At 40.6% G+C, this 19,849-nt stretch overlaps 1 protein-coding gene across 4 annotated transcripts in view; it reads right to left on the bottom strand.

The window, feature by feature from the left end:
- SMARCC1 (SWI/SNF related, matrix associated, actin dependent regulator of chromatin subfamily c member 1) overlaps nucleotides 1–19,849 on the bottom strand; it is a 171,892-nt gene that overhangs the window by 43,349 nt on the left and 108,694 nt on the right. For 3 of the 4 annotated variants that reach the window (XM_027038580.2, XM_027038582.2, XM_053219514.1), the window contains exons 22-24: nucleotides 7,343–7,398; nucleotides 3,374–3,488; nucleotides 2,095–2,249 (exon numbers count right to left, since the gene is read on the bottom strand). In XM_027038580.2, the coding sequence (XP_026894381.1) occupies nucleotides 2,095–2,249; nucleotides 3,374–3,488; nucleotides 7,343–7,398 (326 nt within the window). The remainder of the gene's footprint in view (nucleotides 1–2,094; nucleotides 2,250–3,373; nucleotides 3,489–7,342; nucleotides 7,399–19,849) is intronic. The other variant, XM_027038581.2, reaches the window with a different exon arrangement.

Raw genomic sequence — 19,849 nt, 5'->3', positions numbered from 1 at the left:
GGAGAAATAATGGAAGAGAGAGAGAGAGAGAGAGAAATATCTCTATGAGAGGGAAAGGGTCCAAAAAAGCCCAACTGGAGATCACACAGTGGGTTCTATCTGGGAGAACCACAAGGAACAGTTCTGGATGGACAGGCAAGAAAGGACGCTTGAGAACTGAGACGGGTCCTGATCATGAAAATCTTGTGAATTCTACACTAAAGAGTTTGAAATTTTAGCCTGAGAGAGATAGAGAGCTTATTTAAGAAAGTATCATGTTCCTATTTGTATTTTTAAAGATTCTTCAGAAAAGCAGTAAGTAGTCCATTGTATTAGAAGACAGGTTAGCAACCATTCTTGGGGGGCGGGCGGGGGCAGGGGGAGGACGGTAACCAAAAGGGAGTATGAGGAAGCTTCTGAAAGGCTAGGAATATTATGCTGCTTGAAGTGGGTGCTGTGTGTGAGCCCACAGGTGGGCTCCACCTGTGAATAATTCACTAGCTGTAGACATATATATCTACTGATACAAATGTAAATTATCAATAGAAAATTTCAAAAATAAAAAAGATTACTTTGCTAAAGACAGAGAATGGGCTGGAGGAGATAGGCAGAGGATGAGGGATGCCGGCCTAAGGGAAAAGTGAAGGGCCTGGGCATTACCAGAGGCACTAATGCACCAGGAAGGATTTGGTGGCTGAATACCTATGGAAAGTGAAAGAATGAGGAGAGACCAAGATGACCTGAGGCTGCAACTCTGAAGACTGGTGGATGGTTCTGTTGTCTCCTGATAAATGTCACAAAGGACAGAGGCCCTCCTGGCCTCCAGCTCACTTATGAAATAATCCCAAGACCATCCTTAAGGTCTCTAAGATCCCTGGTAGCAGTATGAACGAGAACTTAGCTCTGAGGCAATGAGGTGCCAAAGGGTCCAGCCTGACAGGAGAAACAGAGAATCAAAAAACTGCTTCCAGTGAAGCAGCAAAACCAAATGAACAGGAAACAGCTGTCAAATTGGCATCCAGAGAAGTACTCACTCATCCCAAGAGACAGAGAACGGTAGAGGAGAGAGAATACCTAATACTGCAACTAAACCACCATGAAGATCGGGAGGCATCTGTGGAAGAGACTGGGAAGTAGGAACACACAGGATCTCCAGCTCTTGTAAGAGTCAGCTTCAGCTGGGGCTACTGTCTGGACTGACTGTGCCCTGTAAACACCCTCCTCCTCACTGTCCACACCTAGGCCTGATGTGTGGGAACTCAAAACAATGGTCTTGTGGTTTAAACTGGGTCACCTGTGGGTCTGTTATTAAATCATGCACCACAGATTAAGCACTTGGAGAAGTCGTCTGCAGCAGCTGAACAGTCTATAGGTACTAAAGGCCATGAAAGAATATCTTTACCAATGGATTAAGAACAGCTCAAGATAAAAAGATTAGGTATGTTCCAGTAAACGCTCCTCAAAACGTGCGAACCTATAATGGAAGGAAGCTACTTCAGAGGGTAGGATGGAGAAGGGGTGAAAAGGTTTTTCAAAACTTCACATATTCATGCCTGGAATGTTTTAAAATGCGAAAGCAACACAAAGTGGGAAAAATAACATTCTCCTTTTTTTCTTAAATATGCTGTGAAGCCAATACTAGATTATAAATAGAGAAAACCACCCCCAGAAAAGCTGGCAAATTCAAGAAGAAAAAGTTATTTTAGATCCCCCTCTTTCCTTTCAGTCTGTAAGAGCAGGGTGAAGTATTTATACAAGGAAACAGATTTTTGTCTTAAAAATCACAAATATTTCAATCGAACAGAAATTGGAACAGTAGTCTAAGACAAGTTCTGCAGGCAAATGTGAGGGACTTTAAGTTCGGCTACATCTCTGCGGTCTCCATGAGCTGAGTGGAGCGGTATAAGCAAGGCCTGGAAGGCAGCCCCCCTCCAGGACCAGATCTGCGACTCGCCCCCACCCCTCCTGCCTGCACAATTCTTAACCTAGAAATGCCGGTCAAGCAGTCATCTCGTGTTGGGTGCAAGGCTCATTATACTAAACGTTCTCAATAACTGACAACAATGCAACCATTCACGGCTGGCAAGAGCCTGGAAAGGGCTGTCAGTGGCAAACCTTGGCTTTGGTTGCAGCTGAAGCAAGAGCAGCTGCTGCGGCCGTGGCCACATTTCCTTCGGAAATTTCATGTTCTACTTTCTTCTTCCCGAGATCACTTTCTCTTTCTTTACAAGTATCAGTGAGTTCCTTGTTCTCTTCAGTTTCCTTTTCTTCTGAAAAAAAAATGAGAAAGCCTTATTACCAGTGTGCCCCATCTCAATAAGCCAGCTTACTTCTCACCTCCGCCACATGACAAAGTAGGACTGAGGTTACAAAGAGATCTCAGTGCCTTCTTCTTTGTAAGACTTTTGCAGAGCCATTCCATGCATGTAACGGAGCCTCCATCTGAGATGGATTTTCTAAATAGTATGCTTTGTCTTTCCTTCATTTCTCTAAGCTCTCTGTGTAGTTCCCTAGGATATAAAGGGAACTAAGCCCTGCCGTAAGACCAAAAAGATCAGTCAATGAAAGGCTCTGAGAAACCCTAGTGTCTGGAGGAAATGAGAACAAAGCACTTCCGCAAGCCTTCTGAGACAGGCACGATGGATCCGCCAGCCACTGACCGTGACTTCTGTCACAATGAGCAACTTGTTTGTCTACATATTACTGAAAACAAGGTAGCCATTGGTATTAGCACTGGTGCCTAGGAGCCAAATAAAACTCAAACTCGAACACTTGTTTATTGTTACATTAAGAAACAAACCCAGGGCTCAGTCAGTTAAGCGTCTGTCTTGGTTGTGGCTCAGGTCATGATCTCACGGTTGTGGAATCAAGCCCCATGATGGGCTCTGCGCTGACAGTGTGGAGCATGCTTGGGATTCTCCCTCCCTCCCTCCCTCCCTCCCTCTCTCTCTCTCTCTCTCTCTCCCTCCCTCTCTCCCTCCCTCTCTGCCCCTCCCCTGCTTACACTCTCTTTCCCTCTCTCAAAATAAATAAATAAACTTAAAAAAAAAAAAAAAAAAGAAACCTAATGAGTGAGGAAAATTTCTATACAATTAAACTGCTCACAGTTCTCCAGGGCTTGTCAGTTTTACATAATAAAGTCTAAAGAGGGGCGCCTGGGTGGCGCAGTCGGTTAAGCGTCTGACTTCAGCCAGGTCACGATCTCGCGGTCCGTGGGTTCGAGCCCCACGTCGGGCTCTGGGCTGATGGCTCAGAGCCTGGAGCCTGTTTCCGATTCTGTGTCTCCCTCTCTCTCTGCCACTCCCCCGTTCATGCTCTGTCTCCCTCTGTCCCAAAAATAAATAAAAAACGTTGAAAAAAAATTTTTTAAGTCTAAAGAGTTTCCTCAAATTACCTGATTTGGTATCCTCACTAACTTCACTGTCCTGCTCCTTCTCACTATGTTTTTCATTTTCTCCATCTTGTGCTTTATCACCTTCATCTGTTTCGTTTTCCCCTTTGTTTTCTGCCTGAACGAGGAGGTATAAAAGAAGAGAACAGAGAGTGAGCAAAAAAACCCAGTCCTTCAACTAGTGATATTATCTAAGAGTAACAAAAGATTCCATTATTTTGGGCAGGGAGTGTACTAGGGCCTTGGAGGCCCAAGGGCCTTGGAGAGAAGAGCTAGAAATCAATACATTCAAAGAAACACCTTTCACTACCTCCACACCTGAGTGCTCACATGTTAATACGCCTCCACAACACACAGTCCCTGCACTCTTTGTGCCCTGTGCTATAAAGCCAGGGTCACAATATCCAAAGGAATGGCATGGAAATTCATTTATGTTATTTACTGGTTAAATAGAGAAATACTTAATAAACAAATGAATTACTGATTACCTGTCCAAAAGAATCAAGAGCATTTAAAATGTACATTATCAACCGAGAAGATGGAATACTGCCAAAATTAAAAGCTGACAAAGCCTTTAATACAGTCATTTGCTAATGGTTTTTAGTAAGAGCCACAATAGGGCATCAGTGATTATGCTCTGGGGACTGAAAACTTCAATTCTTCTGGTTAGAATTTGGTTTCATTTACTGACTCCGAAATCCTTGTGACTTTGGACAAATCATGTAACATTGTCTATAAAATGAAGAGATCATCATTGACTTGATGAGACTGTTTAGGAACTAGATGAATTCACAAATTGGAAGTACAAAGCACAGTATGTTGAACAATGTAAGAATTATAATTAATTTTACTCTTATCCTCATCCTGTCCTTATCTATATACAATTTTAAAACAACACACGTAATCAACACCTTAAATCGCATATTGTATATGTTCACTCAAATATTGAGTGAATGCTCATCAAGGCTTCTCATCTTATCTTTTTTAACTGAAGTATAGTTGACATAAAATGTTATATCAGGTTCAGATTTACAACACAGTTGACAATTCTACACATTACACAATGCTAACTATGATAAATCTACTTCCTGTCCATATATTATTACAGTACTGACTATATTCCCTATGCTGTACTTTTCAGCCCCGTGACTTATTTATAACTGAAACTTGTACCTTAATCCTCCTTTACTTATTTTGCCCATGCCACTAACCCCCCTTTCCCCTCTGTCAATCACCACCTTGTTTCCTGTATTTATGGGTCTATTTGATTTTTTGGTTTTGTTTTGTTTTTCAGATCCCATATAGAAGGTGTTTTTTTTAATTTTATTTTTTAAAATTTACATCCAAATTAGTTAGCATATAGTGCAACAATGATTTCAGGAGTAGATTCCTTAGTGCCCCTTACCCATTTAGCTCATCCCCCCTCCCACAATCCCTCCAGTAACCCTCAGTTTGTTCTCCATATTTATGAGCCTCTTCTGTTTTGTCCCCCTCCCTGTTTTTATACTATTTTTGTTTCCCTTCCCTTATGTTCATCTGTTTTGTCTCTTAAAGTCCTCATGTGAGTGAAGTCATGATTTTTGTCTTTCTCTGACTGATTTCACTTAGCATAATATCCTCCAGTTCCATCCACGTAGTTGCAAATGGCAAGGTTTCATTCTTTTTGATTGCTGAGTAATACTCCATTGTATATATATACACCACATTTTCTTTATCCATTCATTTATCGATGGACATTTGGGCTCTTTCCATACTTTGGCTATTGGTGATAGTGCTGCTATAAACATGGGGGTGCATGTGTCCCTTCGAAACAGCACACCTATATCCCATGGATAAATGCCTAGTAGTGTAACTGCTGGGTCGTAGGGTAGTTCTATTTTTAGTTTTTTGAGGAACCTCCATACTGTTTTCCAGAGTGGCTGCACCAGTTTGCATTCCCACCAGCAAGGCAAGAGATCCTCTCTCTCCACATCCTCGCCAACATCTGTTGTTGCCTGAGTTGTTAATGTTAGCCATTCTGACAAGTGTGAGGTGGTATCTCATTGTGGTTTTGATATGTATTTCCCTGATGATGAGTGATGTGGAGCATTTTTTCATGTGTCAGCTGGCCATCTGGATGTCTTCTTTGGAGAAGTGTCTATTCATGTCTTTTGCCCATTTCTTCACTAGATTATTTGTTTTTTGGGTGTTGAGTTTGATAAGTTCTTTATAGATTTTGGATACTAACCCTTTATCTGATATGTCATTTGCAAATATCTTTTCCCATTCCATCAGGTGCCTTTTAGTTTTGCTGATTGTTTCCTTTGCTATGCAGAAGCCTTTTATTTTGATGAGGTCCCAGGAGTTCATTTTGTTTCCCTTGCCTCTGGAGACGTGTTGAGTAAAAAGTTGCTGAGGCCAAGATCAAAGAGGTTTTTGCCTGCTTTCTCCTTGAGGATTTTGATGGCTTCCTGTCTTACATTTAGGTCTTTCATCCATTTTGAGTTTATTTTTACTTTTGTGTATGCTGTAAGAAAGTGGTCCAGGTTCATTCTTCTGCATGTTGCTGTCCAGTTTTCCCAGCACCACTTGCTGACAAGACTGTCTTTATTCCATTGGATATTCTTTCCTGCTTTGTCAAAGATTAGTTTGCCATACGTTTGTGGGTTCACTTCTGGGTTCTCTACTCTGTTCCATTGATCTGAGTGTCTGTTCTCGTGCCAGTAGCCCATATAGAAGTTAAATGTTAACGGTAGTTGTCTTTCTCTGACTTATTTCCTTATTCTAATACCCTCTAGGGTCTATCCATGTTGTCATGAATGGCAAGATTTCATTCATTTTTAAGGCTGAGTAATAATATTCCTGTGTGTGTGTGTGTGTGCGCGCGCATGTGTGTGATACATACTTCTTCTTTATCCATTCATTTATCTGTGGACATTTATGCTGCTTCCATATCTTGGCTACTATAAATAACGTTGCAGTGAACATAAGGATGCACAGATCTTTTTGAATTAGCATTTTCGTTTTCTTTGGATAAATACCCAGTAGTGGAATTGCTGGATCATACGGTGGTTCTATTTTTAACTTTCTGAGGAAGCGCCACAGTTTTCCAGAGTGGCTGCACCAATTTACATTCCCATCAACAGTGCACGAGGGTTCATTTTCCCCACATCCTTGCTAACACTTTTTGATACTAGCTTTTCTGATTGGTGTGAGGTGGTATCTTGTTGTGGTTTTGATTCGCATTTCCCAGATGATGAGTGATACCGAGCATCTTTTCATGTGTCTGCTGGTCATCTGTATATGTTCTTTACAAAAATGTCTATTCAGGTCCTTTGTCCATTGTTAAATCATGTGCCCCTGATCCTGAAGAGGCTGTAAAGTCCTATACTGCCTCACTCACCTTGTGTTTATAGCCTCTCTGAGTCAGAGATCAAGTCACAAACACATGGGGCACTTTGTTGCCTTCTGCACATTAGCTTCAGTGTCTCCTCCATGCCAGTGGAATCTTCGATTCCCTCTTCTCTATTTCAATTTTTATAGTTCTACCTGCTCTTTAATACCTACTTCAAATGTCACCTTCTGAATAACACTTTTCTAACTATTTTCCTGCTGGCAGTTAAATCTCCTACAAAATTCCTTAGTATTCTATAGTTTTCTTCTGGCACAAATATAGGACCCAACCCTATAATTCAGTATCTGTAAAAACCACAATTTTGTATTCATTTCCCCAACTGTGCCTAAAAGGGATATAAAAGAAGAGGCTAGGGAGTGGATAAATCTTCCTCGAATGAATAAGTGAAAAATGTCCTATGTTATGCTTTGTGAAAATTATACCTTATACCAGCAAAATCCAAATGGCTGACAGAATCATCTGTAGTTCCCTGAGAGGGATCAAAGACAAAAGACAAAATAAACCCAAACCGTTATGCTACGAAAGGCATGCTCTCTCTGTGTCTTTTCTGTTGTAGAAGAATTCAAACAGACTTTCACCTTTTCAGGCTGCTGAACATCGGTATCTGTTTCCATTTTTTCCTCCTCAGCCCCTTCTATGAACAAAAGAATAAGAACAAGTAACACAATATGGAAAAAAGGTAAAAGCTTTCACACAGCTGTATCTGAAATACAACTATGCGCAATAATGAGTCTCACAACTGTAAGGCTCACAGAAGTCCAGCATAAAACACAAACTTCATGATTGTATTAATTTAAAGTTCAAAAACAGATGAAAGTAATAGTGTTAGAAATCAGGACAGCAGTTAACCAAGGAAGGGGTGGGCAAGCAAAAGTGGGATAAAGGAGGGGCCTGAGGTGCTGGTAATGATTTGTTTCCTGATCCTGGGGCTCTTTACATGAATGTGTTTAATTTGTGAAAATGCATGGAGCTGTCCAATGAGGGCTTTTATTTTCTGTAGGTATAAAAATAAAAACCTCAAAAACATTTCAAGTAAAAAAGAGCACACACACACAAAAAAAAGCCCCAAATAATTTATTTAACCAATGCTTAATGAGTGTGTGCATGTGTATATCTTTTTAATTTTTTTTTTAAACATTTATTTTTGAGACAGAGAAAGACAGAGCATGAACGGGAGAGGGAGAGAGAGTGACAGAGAATCTGAAACAGGCTCTAGGCCCTGAGCTGTCAGCGCAGAGCCTGACGTGGGGCTCGAACTCACGGACCGCGAGATCATGACCTGAGCTGAAGTCAGTCGCTTAACCGACTGAGCCACCCAGGCACCCCTGTATATCTTTTTTTTCCCTGTATTATCTTTTTTTATGTTTATTTATTTTGAGAGAAGACAGAGACAGCGTAAGTGGGGGAGGGGCAGAGAGAGAGGAGCCTAAGCAGGCTCTGAGCAGAGACTGACTCGGGGCTCAAACTCATGAAACTGTGAGATTAGGACCTGAGCCAAAACCAAGAGTCAGATGCTTAACCGACTGAGCCACCCGGGCGCCCTGTGAGTATATATTTTGAGTCAAGCACTGGAGAAATACTGCAGAGCTAGGTATTCACTGAGCATCCAGAGCATCACATACTGGCCAGAGAAGACACAAACCAACAAGTCTACCACATACATGCACGCATGAGACCCTGTGAGAAGCACAGAGGGCACAACCGTTTCAATCAGGGAAGGATAGACGGTTACGTGAGCATTTTCTAGGTGGACATGGTTGACAGGGTGGGTAATACAAATATAGAGAAGGACATTTCAAGGAAAGAGACTGAAAGACTCAAGGGTGCCAGGGAAATGTCGTTGGTGATGACTTTCAAGGGGAAGGCAGATAGGAAAAGTCAGCAGGGAGATAATGCTGGTAAAAGTCGCATGAGGAAGAGCCCTTAATGTGGTACTAAGGGAGTCTTAACTATATCCTATAGGTAAGAAATTAATCAAGATTTCTAAAAAACAAAAACAGTATAATCAGAAATGTGCTGACAACTCAGAGCCTGGATCCTGTTTCCGGATTCTGTATGTCCTTCTTCTCCGCCCATTCCCAGCTCTCATTCAGTCTCTCTCTCAAAAATAAATGAACATTAAAAAAAAACCCCAAAACAAAAACAAATATTTTACATATGATGAGGGTTTGCTGTGGTTTTAAATAAAAACATCTAAATAACCTACAGCTTAAATCTTTACAGTATCCTCTTATAAATGATAAGACTAATAAGTATTTATCATCAATGGGAGTATTTAAACATATTTAAACAAACATATTTAAAACTAACAGTGTCAAAGTTATTGAAAAGGAAAATCCCTCTTGCTCTAAGTCTTGCAGGTGGAACCAGACCTCACTTCCAGAATTCTGACTGACCAGGAGCTCCAGGGGATATGGTAGTTTGGGATGTCATGAATCTCACATAAGGTAGAAGATTACAACCTTCTAAAAAATGCCAAAAGGCTACAGTACCAGAGGTGAGACCAGAGTGTGGAAGAAGTGGGGCCAGGATCTATAACTTGGATCCTGTATCTGGGATCAAGTATTTGGAAAACTGGAGGGGAAGGGTCACACACAGACATATTTGCTTGTAGTAGCTCACTGTCAGGAAGCTGAGCCCTGGACTAGCCAGCTCAAGGGCAGAGAAAAGAAGCCAGGATTCCTACATAGAGCCAGCCATAGGGTTGGCCAATGGGATCTCAAGCCAATGGCAAAAACCCCTAGCTATGAGAAGCAACATCCTCTGCAGATAGTCTTTCCAATCCCAATTTTAGCCGTTTAGAGCAAATGCCAAGAAAGGAAACCACCAAGACTGGACCGAAATATTAATCAACAGTTTCAGCACTCAAGGACTGCCAATAGGAGATCTGAATCCCAAACCTTGGCACAGCCATGGATGCAACAGATAAGTAAGAGAGAATCGTAAAGATCTCTAACCAACAAAAAAATATTAGAGATATGCAGAGATTTTTTAAAAAACCCTAAAGATCAAAAGTTTTTCTAAATGCTTTTATCCTTCAGTCCAGTCGTCTGCAGAGGCAAAAAACCAAAATGAAACAGGACACCTGGGTGGCTCAGTCAGTAGAGCGGGCAACTTTGGCTCAAGTCATGATCTCACGGTTCAAGAGTTCAAGCTCCACATTGAGCTTGCTGCTGTCAGCACAGAACCCACTTCAGATTCTCCATCCCTCTCTCTCTGCCCATCCCCTGCTTGTGCTTGCAAAAATAAATAAAACATTAAAAACAAAACCAAAAAAATTTTTTCTAGAAATGAAGTCAGAGAAAAACAGATTAAACTGGGTGAGAAGAAAATCACAAAACTATAAAACACATCTAAAGAAATGATCCACACAGAGACTACTGAGATGGGAAATATGAAAGCATGAAAGCTAAGCTAAACAAAATCAACAGTGGCTTTCTTCCATAATACAGCCATCAAAAATAGAGCATTATTAGAAATAAAGGGTGACAATGTATGAGAAAAAGGTTTAATTCACTAGAAAATGATTAACTTTTTATACTGTTAAACCTAATAAAAGAGTGTCAAATGTGTAACACCAAAACTGATAGAATGGTAGGGCAGAAATGAAAATGTGCCTCACAATAGGGATTTGAACATACTTTTCTCAATTTCAAGCTCATGTGCAACATTAAAAAATACTGATCACAAATTAAGTCAAAATGCAAGTTTTAACAACTTTTGAAAAGTCAATGACACACAAGCCAAGGTTTCTCACCATAATACAATAAAACTAGAAGTTTAAAATATACACGTAATTTCTCTGTGCTTAGAAATAGAATTTTGGAAATCAGTAAATATAGCATGAAAAGGGAAATGTAAAGTCTTCTTAAACTTACATTAGAAAAGAAAAACATGCTCAATGTTTACACACTGTGTTCTTGATAAGCAGGAAAATGGTAACAGAATATAGAAGGTACACAAACAACAAGAAAAAAATCAAAGAAATATAAAGCAAAAATACAACAGAGATAAAACATACACAATAGAGAGAATCAATATACCCCAAACTTGGTTCTTTGAAATAATAAAGGCAATAAATCAGTGTGACACATCGGGAAAAGAGAAAGAAGTCACAAAATAATTATATTAGGACTGGAAGAAAGGTCCTAACTATTAATAAGTCAAAATGGAAGTGACAAAGTACTACGAAAACTTTAATGCCGAATAGAAAAATTAGATTAAATGAAGAAATTACTGGGGCACCTGGGTGGCTCTGTCAGTTAAGTGTCCAACTCTTGGTTTCAGCTCAGGTCATGATCTAACGGTTTTGTGAGTTCAAGCCCCACATCAAGCTCTGTGCTGACAGTGCAGAGCCTATCTGGAATTCTGTCTCCCTCTCTGCCCCTCCCCACTCGTGCTGGCGCGCGCTCTCGCTCTCTCTCTCTCTCTCTCAAAACAAACGAATGAATGAATGGACAAATTATTAGAAAGTATTTTACCAAACAGATTCAAGAAGAAAATAGAAGTCCTGAGGAGTCCCATAAAAAACAAAAAACAAAAACAAAAAAAACTGGAATAATTAAAAAATTTAAACCAAACCACCACAGGTCCAGATGTTTTTACTGGGGGAATTCTACCAAACTTTTAGGGAAGGGAGGATTATAATGTTACTTAAACTTTTCTAGAGAAAAGAAGAGAGAATACCCCTCCCCATTCTCTGAGGCTAGTATAACCTTGATTCACAAATCAGATACAGACAACAAATATTGAGTATTAGAGGCCACTAGGCTAAATCTCATTCATAATCACAATGAAAATCTCCTAAGCAAAAAATCTGAAAACAGAACATGGCAGTGTATAAAAAAGGCAATACATTATGACAAAATAATAGGATAGTATCGGAAAAGTAATTTAAAATTTATAAATCTGTAAGTTTATAGACTTATTTGATCACACCCATTAAGTGTCTGATAAAACTCAGTATCTTTCATGACAAGCTCTTGGAAAACCAGGGATACAAAAGAAGTTCCTGAGCCCTCAAAACTGTTATCGATAATCCTAAAACGAATGTCGTCCTTCCTGGAGAGATGCATACAGTATTTCCTTTGAAATCAAGAGTAGGACATGGGTAACAGTATTACTATTTCCCTTCAATACTGCCATGGAAGTTGTAGCCCAAAGTGTCATTTAAAAAAAAGAAGAAAAGTAGTCATGATTGCAGAGAATAAAACTGTATACCTGAAAAAATCTGCAGAAAAGTTACTAGAAATAATCACAGGGTTTAGCAAGGTGGTTAGCTATAAAATTAACATACAAAATCAACCACATTTCATATGTTAAAAATCAATTCCAGGTAAAGACACATGAAAAAACAAAAGCTAAATGGTATCTTAAAAGTGGTAATCATAAAATAAAGGACTAACTTCAGTCAATTAAAATTAAAGATTTCTTTTCATTAAAAGATGCCAAAAGGAAAGAACATGTAACCGAATGGTAGAAAACACATGCAGTACAGCAACTAGATCAACAGTTCAGATTTCTAAAGGAAATCATAAGAACTATTAAAAAGTGACCAAATAACAAAAATAGCTGTTACAGAATGATATATGTATGCCCAGTAATTAGAAGATACTCAGATCAGTTATACAGAGATGTGTAATTTGAAACCACTATGGACTTCCAAGCCTCCAGAACAGAGACATAAATGTTGTTTATAAGGCAAATAAATAAATAAATAAAACCACAATGGAATGTCACTTTATACCTACTATTATCAGCAGAGATTAACACTAGAAGTGTATGATTAAGTGTTACTGGATGAAGTGTCAAGTGATACACTTGCTTTGGGGAAAAAAACCAGAATTTCCTAAAACCCTGTAACTCACAGATTGATCCACAACAAAACAAGTTATACAAGAATAATCAAGGTTCAATGTTCAAAATATTCAATGCACTAACGTTCTTTATCAAAAAATTTGCCTTATGAAAAAGCGATACCCGAATTAAACGGAGGGCTGAGTGACTCCAACTCCTTGTCTCAGTTGTGGCAACTAGTCCACCAAGCACACGTCAAGGAGCAGTGGTGCCCTGTGGGGCACGTACAAGGTTGGACACGTGTCTGAGAACAAACAGGAACAAACCAAACTGCCCACCAGTAATAGAAGAATGGATGATTAAACAGGGCTGTAATCACACAACAAAATATTTTACAGCAGTGGAAATAAACGAACTGTGCCTATGTGGATAATGTAACTACATGGATATGCACTGAAAACATAATAGTAAAACAAAGTCTCAGAAGTCTAAATAAACCATGTTTTATAAAGCTGAAAAACAAACAAAATTACACCTAACATGTTAAGCGCATCTTTCATCTTTTTTTTTTTTTTTTTTTTTTGGCAGTGAGGGGCAAGAGAGCAAGAGACAGGGAGAGAAAATCTTAAGCAGGCTCCACATCCAGGACGGAGCCCGACACGGGCTCAATCTCACAACTGTTAGTTCATGAACTGAGTTAAAATCAAGGGTCAGACACTTAACCGACTGAGCCACCCAGGCGCCCCAAGAACATCTTTTCTTTGTGATACAAGTCACTTAAAAAGTAGTAGAACAAGATTCAAAATTTAGGATTCTTAGTGCTGGCGGCAGGAAGGTGAGAAGATAAGGGAGAAAGAGATGAAAATTACTGCGAATGCTCTAGTTCTTAGTTCAGATGAAATATGTAACACGCATTAAGACACATTCAAATATTAACAATGAAGAGATGTGAACAAAAACCAAACACAGGTGGGGTTAACAAAAACACAACAAAACACCCTAACTTCCTAAGTTACTATTAATTGAATGTGCACTGGGCCACCTTTGCTTAGTCAGCTTAATTACAGACTGGGTATTATGTGGGAGAAATGCAGTATTTTTCAAAAAAGACAATCTGCTTTTAAATAACTACCCACAACCTACAGCTCCAGATTCTAAAAGATTACACACTCCCCGTGTCTACTGTAAGGCAAGTCCAACTTGGTATTAACTCTTTTAATGAGCTAGGAGTCCAAGATGAACAGTTACATAATATTAATATTTATTCACATAATGGTGGTACAGTTAAAGATACCTTCTCTAAGGGGAGAAACCTGAAGACAAGCACTCAGACCTTTAACAAGACATCTATTAAGAGTTAATTATGAGTTGTGTATTCCTCAAGATGCTATGTGGAGGAGTATGTAAAGTGGTTTCTATCCTACAAAACATTTTTTCAAGCTGCTTTCAGACATCTTGGAAAAAGAAACGCAAAACAACAGCTTCTCTTTGGTTTGAATTCTGGTTGGAACTGTAAATGCTTAAGAGGCTGCAGTCCCTCACATATGCCATGTCATCTTGTTGATGTCTACAAACTAGATGGTTGGAAATCTTTCCCTACAAATGTGTGGTATGACCCATGTCTGCAAAGATAAATGAAGAGGATACTAGAATGAATAAAATAAAAATCCCAACTTAAGCAAGTAGACACCTAACATAAACCAGTGGACCATGCGCCCAACATAAAAAGGAGGAAAAAATAAAAAACTCCTTTGACTTGTAACTGAGCTATGAGGGGAATGCCCAGTCCGCTAGGGGAAAATAACATCATAGCTCACAATCAGACCTTATGCTAGAGCAAGGGCTCTGTAAAGAGCAGACAGACAGTAACTATGCTCAGATTTGCAGGCTGTGTAAGTCTTAGCTGCAACAATTCACTTCTGCCACAGGAGCACAAAGTCAGCCATGAAAGCAGCCTGAAGATGAATGAGCATGGTTGTGTTTCAATAAAACTTTACAGACACTGAAATGTACATGTCATATAGTTAGTACGTGTCAAGAAATAACATTCTTCTTTTCATTTTTTCCAATCATTTAAAAATGTAAATACTACTCTTATTTATTCTGGGCTAAATAAAAACAGGTGGCAACCTGGATTTGGCCCAAGAACCAAAATTTCCTAGCCCCTGCTCCAGAAGAAGAGGGTGAGTTCTGGATCCAGACTGTCTCGGTTTGAATCCTGTCTCTGAATTTACTAGCTGAAACGACCTTGGTCAAGCTACTTAGCTGACAAATGCCTCATTCTGTTTATCTACAAAAGAATAATAATAGTTCATAGTGCTAACGATTAAATTATTTCATGCAAAATGCTAATAACTGGCTCATAGTAAGTACTCAACAATATTAATATTATTAATAAATACAGTAGGCTGGACCCCAGACTTATCTATTAGCATAAGCCCTTGCAGTGGCCTTTGGCACCGCCTCAGTGACAACAACAGAGGGCTGTCATTCTGCCCTGAATTTCCAAAGGTCCTTCCCAATCTGGTATGTCATCTGTGATTTCCGGTTCCTGTGACTTTTTTTTTTTTGGTTGTTGGAAGCTGATTTTCTTTTTTCAAAATTTTATTTAAACTCTAGTTATTTAATATATAGTGTAACACTGGTTTCAGAAGAATTCAGTGATTCATCATACATAACACCCAGTGCTCATCTTAACAAGTGCCCTCCTTAATACCCATCACTCATTTATTTTTTTTTTAATTTTTTTTTCAACGTTTTATTTATTTTTGGGACAGAGAGAGAGCATGAACGGGGGAGGGGCAGAGAGAGAGGGAGACACAGAATCGGAAACAGGCTCCAGGCTCCGAGCCATCAGCCCAGAGCCTGACGCGGGGCTCGAACTCACAGACCGCGAGATCGTGACCTGGCTGAAGTCGGAAGCTTAACCGACTGCGCCACCCAGGCGCCCCAGCCCCATCACTCATTTAACCCATCCCCCACCGACCTCCCTCATCAATCCTCAGTTTGTTCTCTATCATTAAGACATTAAGAGTCTCTTATGGTTTGCTTCCTTTTTTTTTTTTTTTTTTTTTTTTTGAGAGAAAGAGGGCACAAGTGAGGGGCAGAGAGAGAGAGAGAGAAGCGGTGCTCACCCAGGGCTCATGTTTTTACCTGAAGTGGGGCTCGTGCTCACCTGATGCGGGTCTCAAGCTCACCGGAAGCAGGGCTTGAGCTCACCCAGTATGGGACTTGAACTCACAATTTGTGAGATCATGACCTGAGCCAAAGTCAGATGCTTAACAACTGAGCCACCGAGGCACCTCCTCTTTTTTTTTAAGTTTATTATTTTGAGAGAGAGTGCGATCAGCGTGGGGGCAGAGAGGGAGAACATCCCAAGCTGACTCCTCATTGTCAGCGTGGAGCCCAATGTGGGGCCCCAACTCACAAGCCTCAAGATCATGACCTGAGCAGAAATCAAGAGTCAGACGCTTAACGAACTGAGCCACCCAGGTGCCCCCCACCCAACTCTTTTTTCCCCTTTCCCATATGTTCATCTGCTTTGCTTCTTAAATTCCACATGAGTGAAATCATGGTATTTGTCTTTTTCTGACCTACTTATTTTGCTTAGTATAATACATTCCAGCTCCATCCACATCATTGCAAATGGCAGTATTTCGTGTATTTTGATGGCTGAGTAATATAGATATACACACATACACACACATCTTCTTTATCCATTCAACACCCGATGGGACACGGGCTCTTTCCATAGTTTGGGTATTGTTGATACCATAAACACTGGGATGCATGTACTCCTTCAAATCTATATTTGTATCCTTTGGGTAAATACCTAGGAGTGCAATTGCTGGATCATAGGGTAGTTCTATATTTTAACATTTTGAGGAACCTCCATACCGTTTTCCAGAGTGGCTGCACCAGTCTGCATTCCCACCAACAGTGCAAAAGTGTTCTCCTTTCTCTGCATCTTCGCCAATACCTGTTGTTTCCTGTGTGGTCAATTTTAGCCATTCTGACAGGCGTAAGGTGGTACCTCACCATGGTTTTGGTTTGTACTTCCCTGATGATGAGTCATGTTTAGCATCTTTTCATGTGTCCATTAGCCATCTGGATGTCTTCTTTGGAAAAATGCCCATTCATGTCTTCTGCCCATTTCTTAACTAGACTATTCCCCATGTGACTTCTGACTTTCCTGTAAAGGGTCAAGGAGTGTTACAGAAGCACATGCCCTTGTCCCATTCTTTTAAAATGTTACTAATGGGTCAGGGATAGCCGACCAATCTGACTTACCAGGGGTCAGCAAACTATAGTCCTCCTGCCTATTTTTGCAAATACAATTTTATTAGAACACAGCCACACTCCTTTGTTTAAATATGGTCTATGGTTGCTTTTGCACTACAAAGGCAGATCTGAGTAGTTATGACAGAGGCCGGTATGCAAAAGCCTGAAATTTTTATCATGTGGGCCTTTATAGAAATGTCTGCTGACCCGTGACAGAAAAATTCATGCTGTGATAGTTCTGCCTATGAATGAAGATACTCAGGAGAGGTCTACTCTCAAATTCTCAGTTTTCAATGTTGGGAATTGAGGGACAGTGGCAAATAGGGGATGTGACCAGAGCCCATGAAAATGCCTACCAAGGTGGTCATATTCTAGGGTGGACCTGTTCATACTTGACTCATGGTTTTCATATCCTTTTACAATCCCCTTCCCGTGAGTGTGAGGCAAATGTGACGGGATTTTCATTTATATAAGATCCTGTCTTTTTACTACACTCACTCTAGACTCTCCTTGCCAGCTTGATGCAGCAAGCTGCCACACTGGGGAAGCCTACATGGTGAACAACAGCGGGTGGCCTCTAGTAGTTTAGGGCAGCTTCCAGCTGACAGCCAGCAAGAAACTGGAACCTTCAGCCCCACACCTGGAAGTAAATTGATTCTGACAACAGGAGTGAACATGGAGGCGGATTCTTCAGTAGTCAAGCCTCCAGATGAGAACACAGACCAGTCACCACCCTGAGTGCAGCCTTGTGATCTCCTCAGCAGAGGACCCAGTAAGGCTGTGGCACAGACTCACGGAAGCAAGGAGATAAATATATCTTGTTTTAAGCCACTAACTTTATGGTAATTTATTATGCAGCAATGGATAACTATACACCTACTGCACTTCTGAATGAACCTCAACCAAAGATGAGAGGTAAATTAGCTGGCATCCATGACAGCAGTATCTTCAGACACTAGGAACAGGAAATGGTACTGCCAGTCTGGTTCCACTCTATCCCTTGCCCTGTCTCCCACAGATGCAGCACTGATACCACAACTGGCTCCGGTCCTCTGCCTCGACGTTTGCTCTGTGCCCCCAAACATGCTTTAGCTTGAGGGGTATGTGTTGCTCTCATCCTTAGAGAGCTGAGCTTCTGTCTCCTCCCATCACCAAGCCAGAATGCTGTCCTTCATGGGCACCATATCTTTTTCCTAGCTTCTGCAATCAAGTGCTTCCTGCTCTAGTGAGGATAATACTGCCAGCAAAACCAGAATGAGGAGATCTAGAAACCATCTCCTAAAGAGTTGAAAGAACTGGGAAAGTTAGTGTGGAGGACAGAACAAAATGCTTGCAAAAGTAATAAATAACGAAGATTTGGTGGGAACTCTTCTATTTCCTGCACGTCATCTGTAAATTGTCAGCAGGTAATTTCTAAAATAGACTGAATCCGGGGCGCCTGGGTGGCTCAGTCGGTTGAGCGTCTGACCGGCTCAGGTCACGATCTCGCAGTTCGTGAGTTCGTGCCCCACGTCGGGCTCTGTGCTGACAGCTCGGAGCCTGGAGCCTGCTTCAGATTCTGTGTCTCCCTCTCTCTGCCCCTTTCCCGCTCATGCTCTGTCTCTCTCTCTCTCAAAAATGAATAAATGTTAAAAAAAAAATTAAAATAGACTGAATCCTGTTATTTCTCTTCCCCGGGGACTTTTCAATTTCCATGAGGTAAAAGCCCTTCAAAATCACCCCCCCCCCCATACATCTATACAGCTGCACCTGGTCACAGTACCTGCTCCCCACAGACTTCTTGGCATTATTTCCAGAATATGCCACACATGTTCATCCTTTTTTTCCTTTTTCATTATTGTTTAAAAGGTTACCTCCTCTGTGAAGCCTTCCCTAACTGACCCAATCAGAACTTGTGTTTCTTCCACATGCGCCTCTTTCTATAACTGTATTCGTTTCTTTCCTTCCTTCTTACCTACCTTACCCACCTACTTACAATGTCTCCCCACCCTAACGGAATATCCTTCAAGGACAAGTGTTTAATTCAGTGATTCATAAAGTGTGGGCCAGGTACCAAACCCCCTCCCCTGGTCATGGAAATGTCCCCAAGGTCAAAACTATTTTTATAACAACACAAAGATTGTTATTTCCCTTTTCACTCTCATCTCCCGCAAATGTGGAGTGTGGCTTCCCAGAGGCTGCATGACACATGATGATGTCAGCTACAGCGGACGTGCACCTGTGTATTGTTCTGGTTTAAAAGTTTCTGTTTTAACTTCTGATACAGTAAATATCAACAGATAGAATTCAAATAAATTAACACATTTTGGGTTCCTCATTATTTGTAAAGAATATAAAGAAGTCCTGAGACCAAAAGAGCTTGAGAACTGCTAGTCCTATAGATTTTGTCTTCTCAGGGAAGAACAAAATAAGGCCCATGGTGGGAACTCACTCAACCCTTCTGGAATCTGATCGTGTCATTCTCTGCATTAAAGTTCAAGCATTCCATAGAGCTGCCAATATACAGTCCAAGCTTGCATCACCCTGTCACTCTCTGTGACTTTGCTCCAATCTAGCTGAGCATCTAATCTCTCCATGTCCTTATTTGAACTCTGGGTTGAGGCTAACCTGGTTGACACGTCTCACCCTCTGTACAACCTTCTGTTACCATCTTTGTGCCTTTGCTCACATTGTCCTACAGAACCGAATACTTGCTCCAATATGGCTCAGTGACCTCCTAAATCTTTTTCAGCGTTCAGCTCAAATCCCTTCTTTGTAAAGTCTTCCCCAGTCTAAACTTACATGTCTCTTTGTGCTAACTCTTACAGCACCTCCCAAGTCCAGTCCCCCTTGAACAATTAATACTATGTATGCTTCATTACATCCCGAATCCTCCCAACACAGAATGATTTTTTCCACGTATGTGTAGCTCATCACAAAAAAACAGTCCCAATTAATAGAGGATCTACTTATGTCTTATATAGTAGCCCACAGCAAGAGATCTCTAACAAGTAACCAAAAAGCCTAAC

This window comes from Acinonyx jubatus, chromosome A2 (assembly GCF_027475565.1).
Source record: "Acinonyx jubatus isolate Ajub_Pintada_27869175 chromosome A2, VMU_Ajub_asm_v1.0, whole genome shotgun sequence".
Lineage (NCBI taxonomy): Eukaryota > Metazoa > Chordata > Mammalia > Carnivora > Felidae > Acinonyx > Acinonyx jubatus.
The sequence above is the reverse complement of the archived record's forward strand: the minus strand, read 5'-3'. Positions and strand labels throughout refer to the sequence as shown.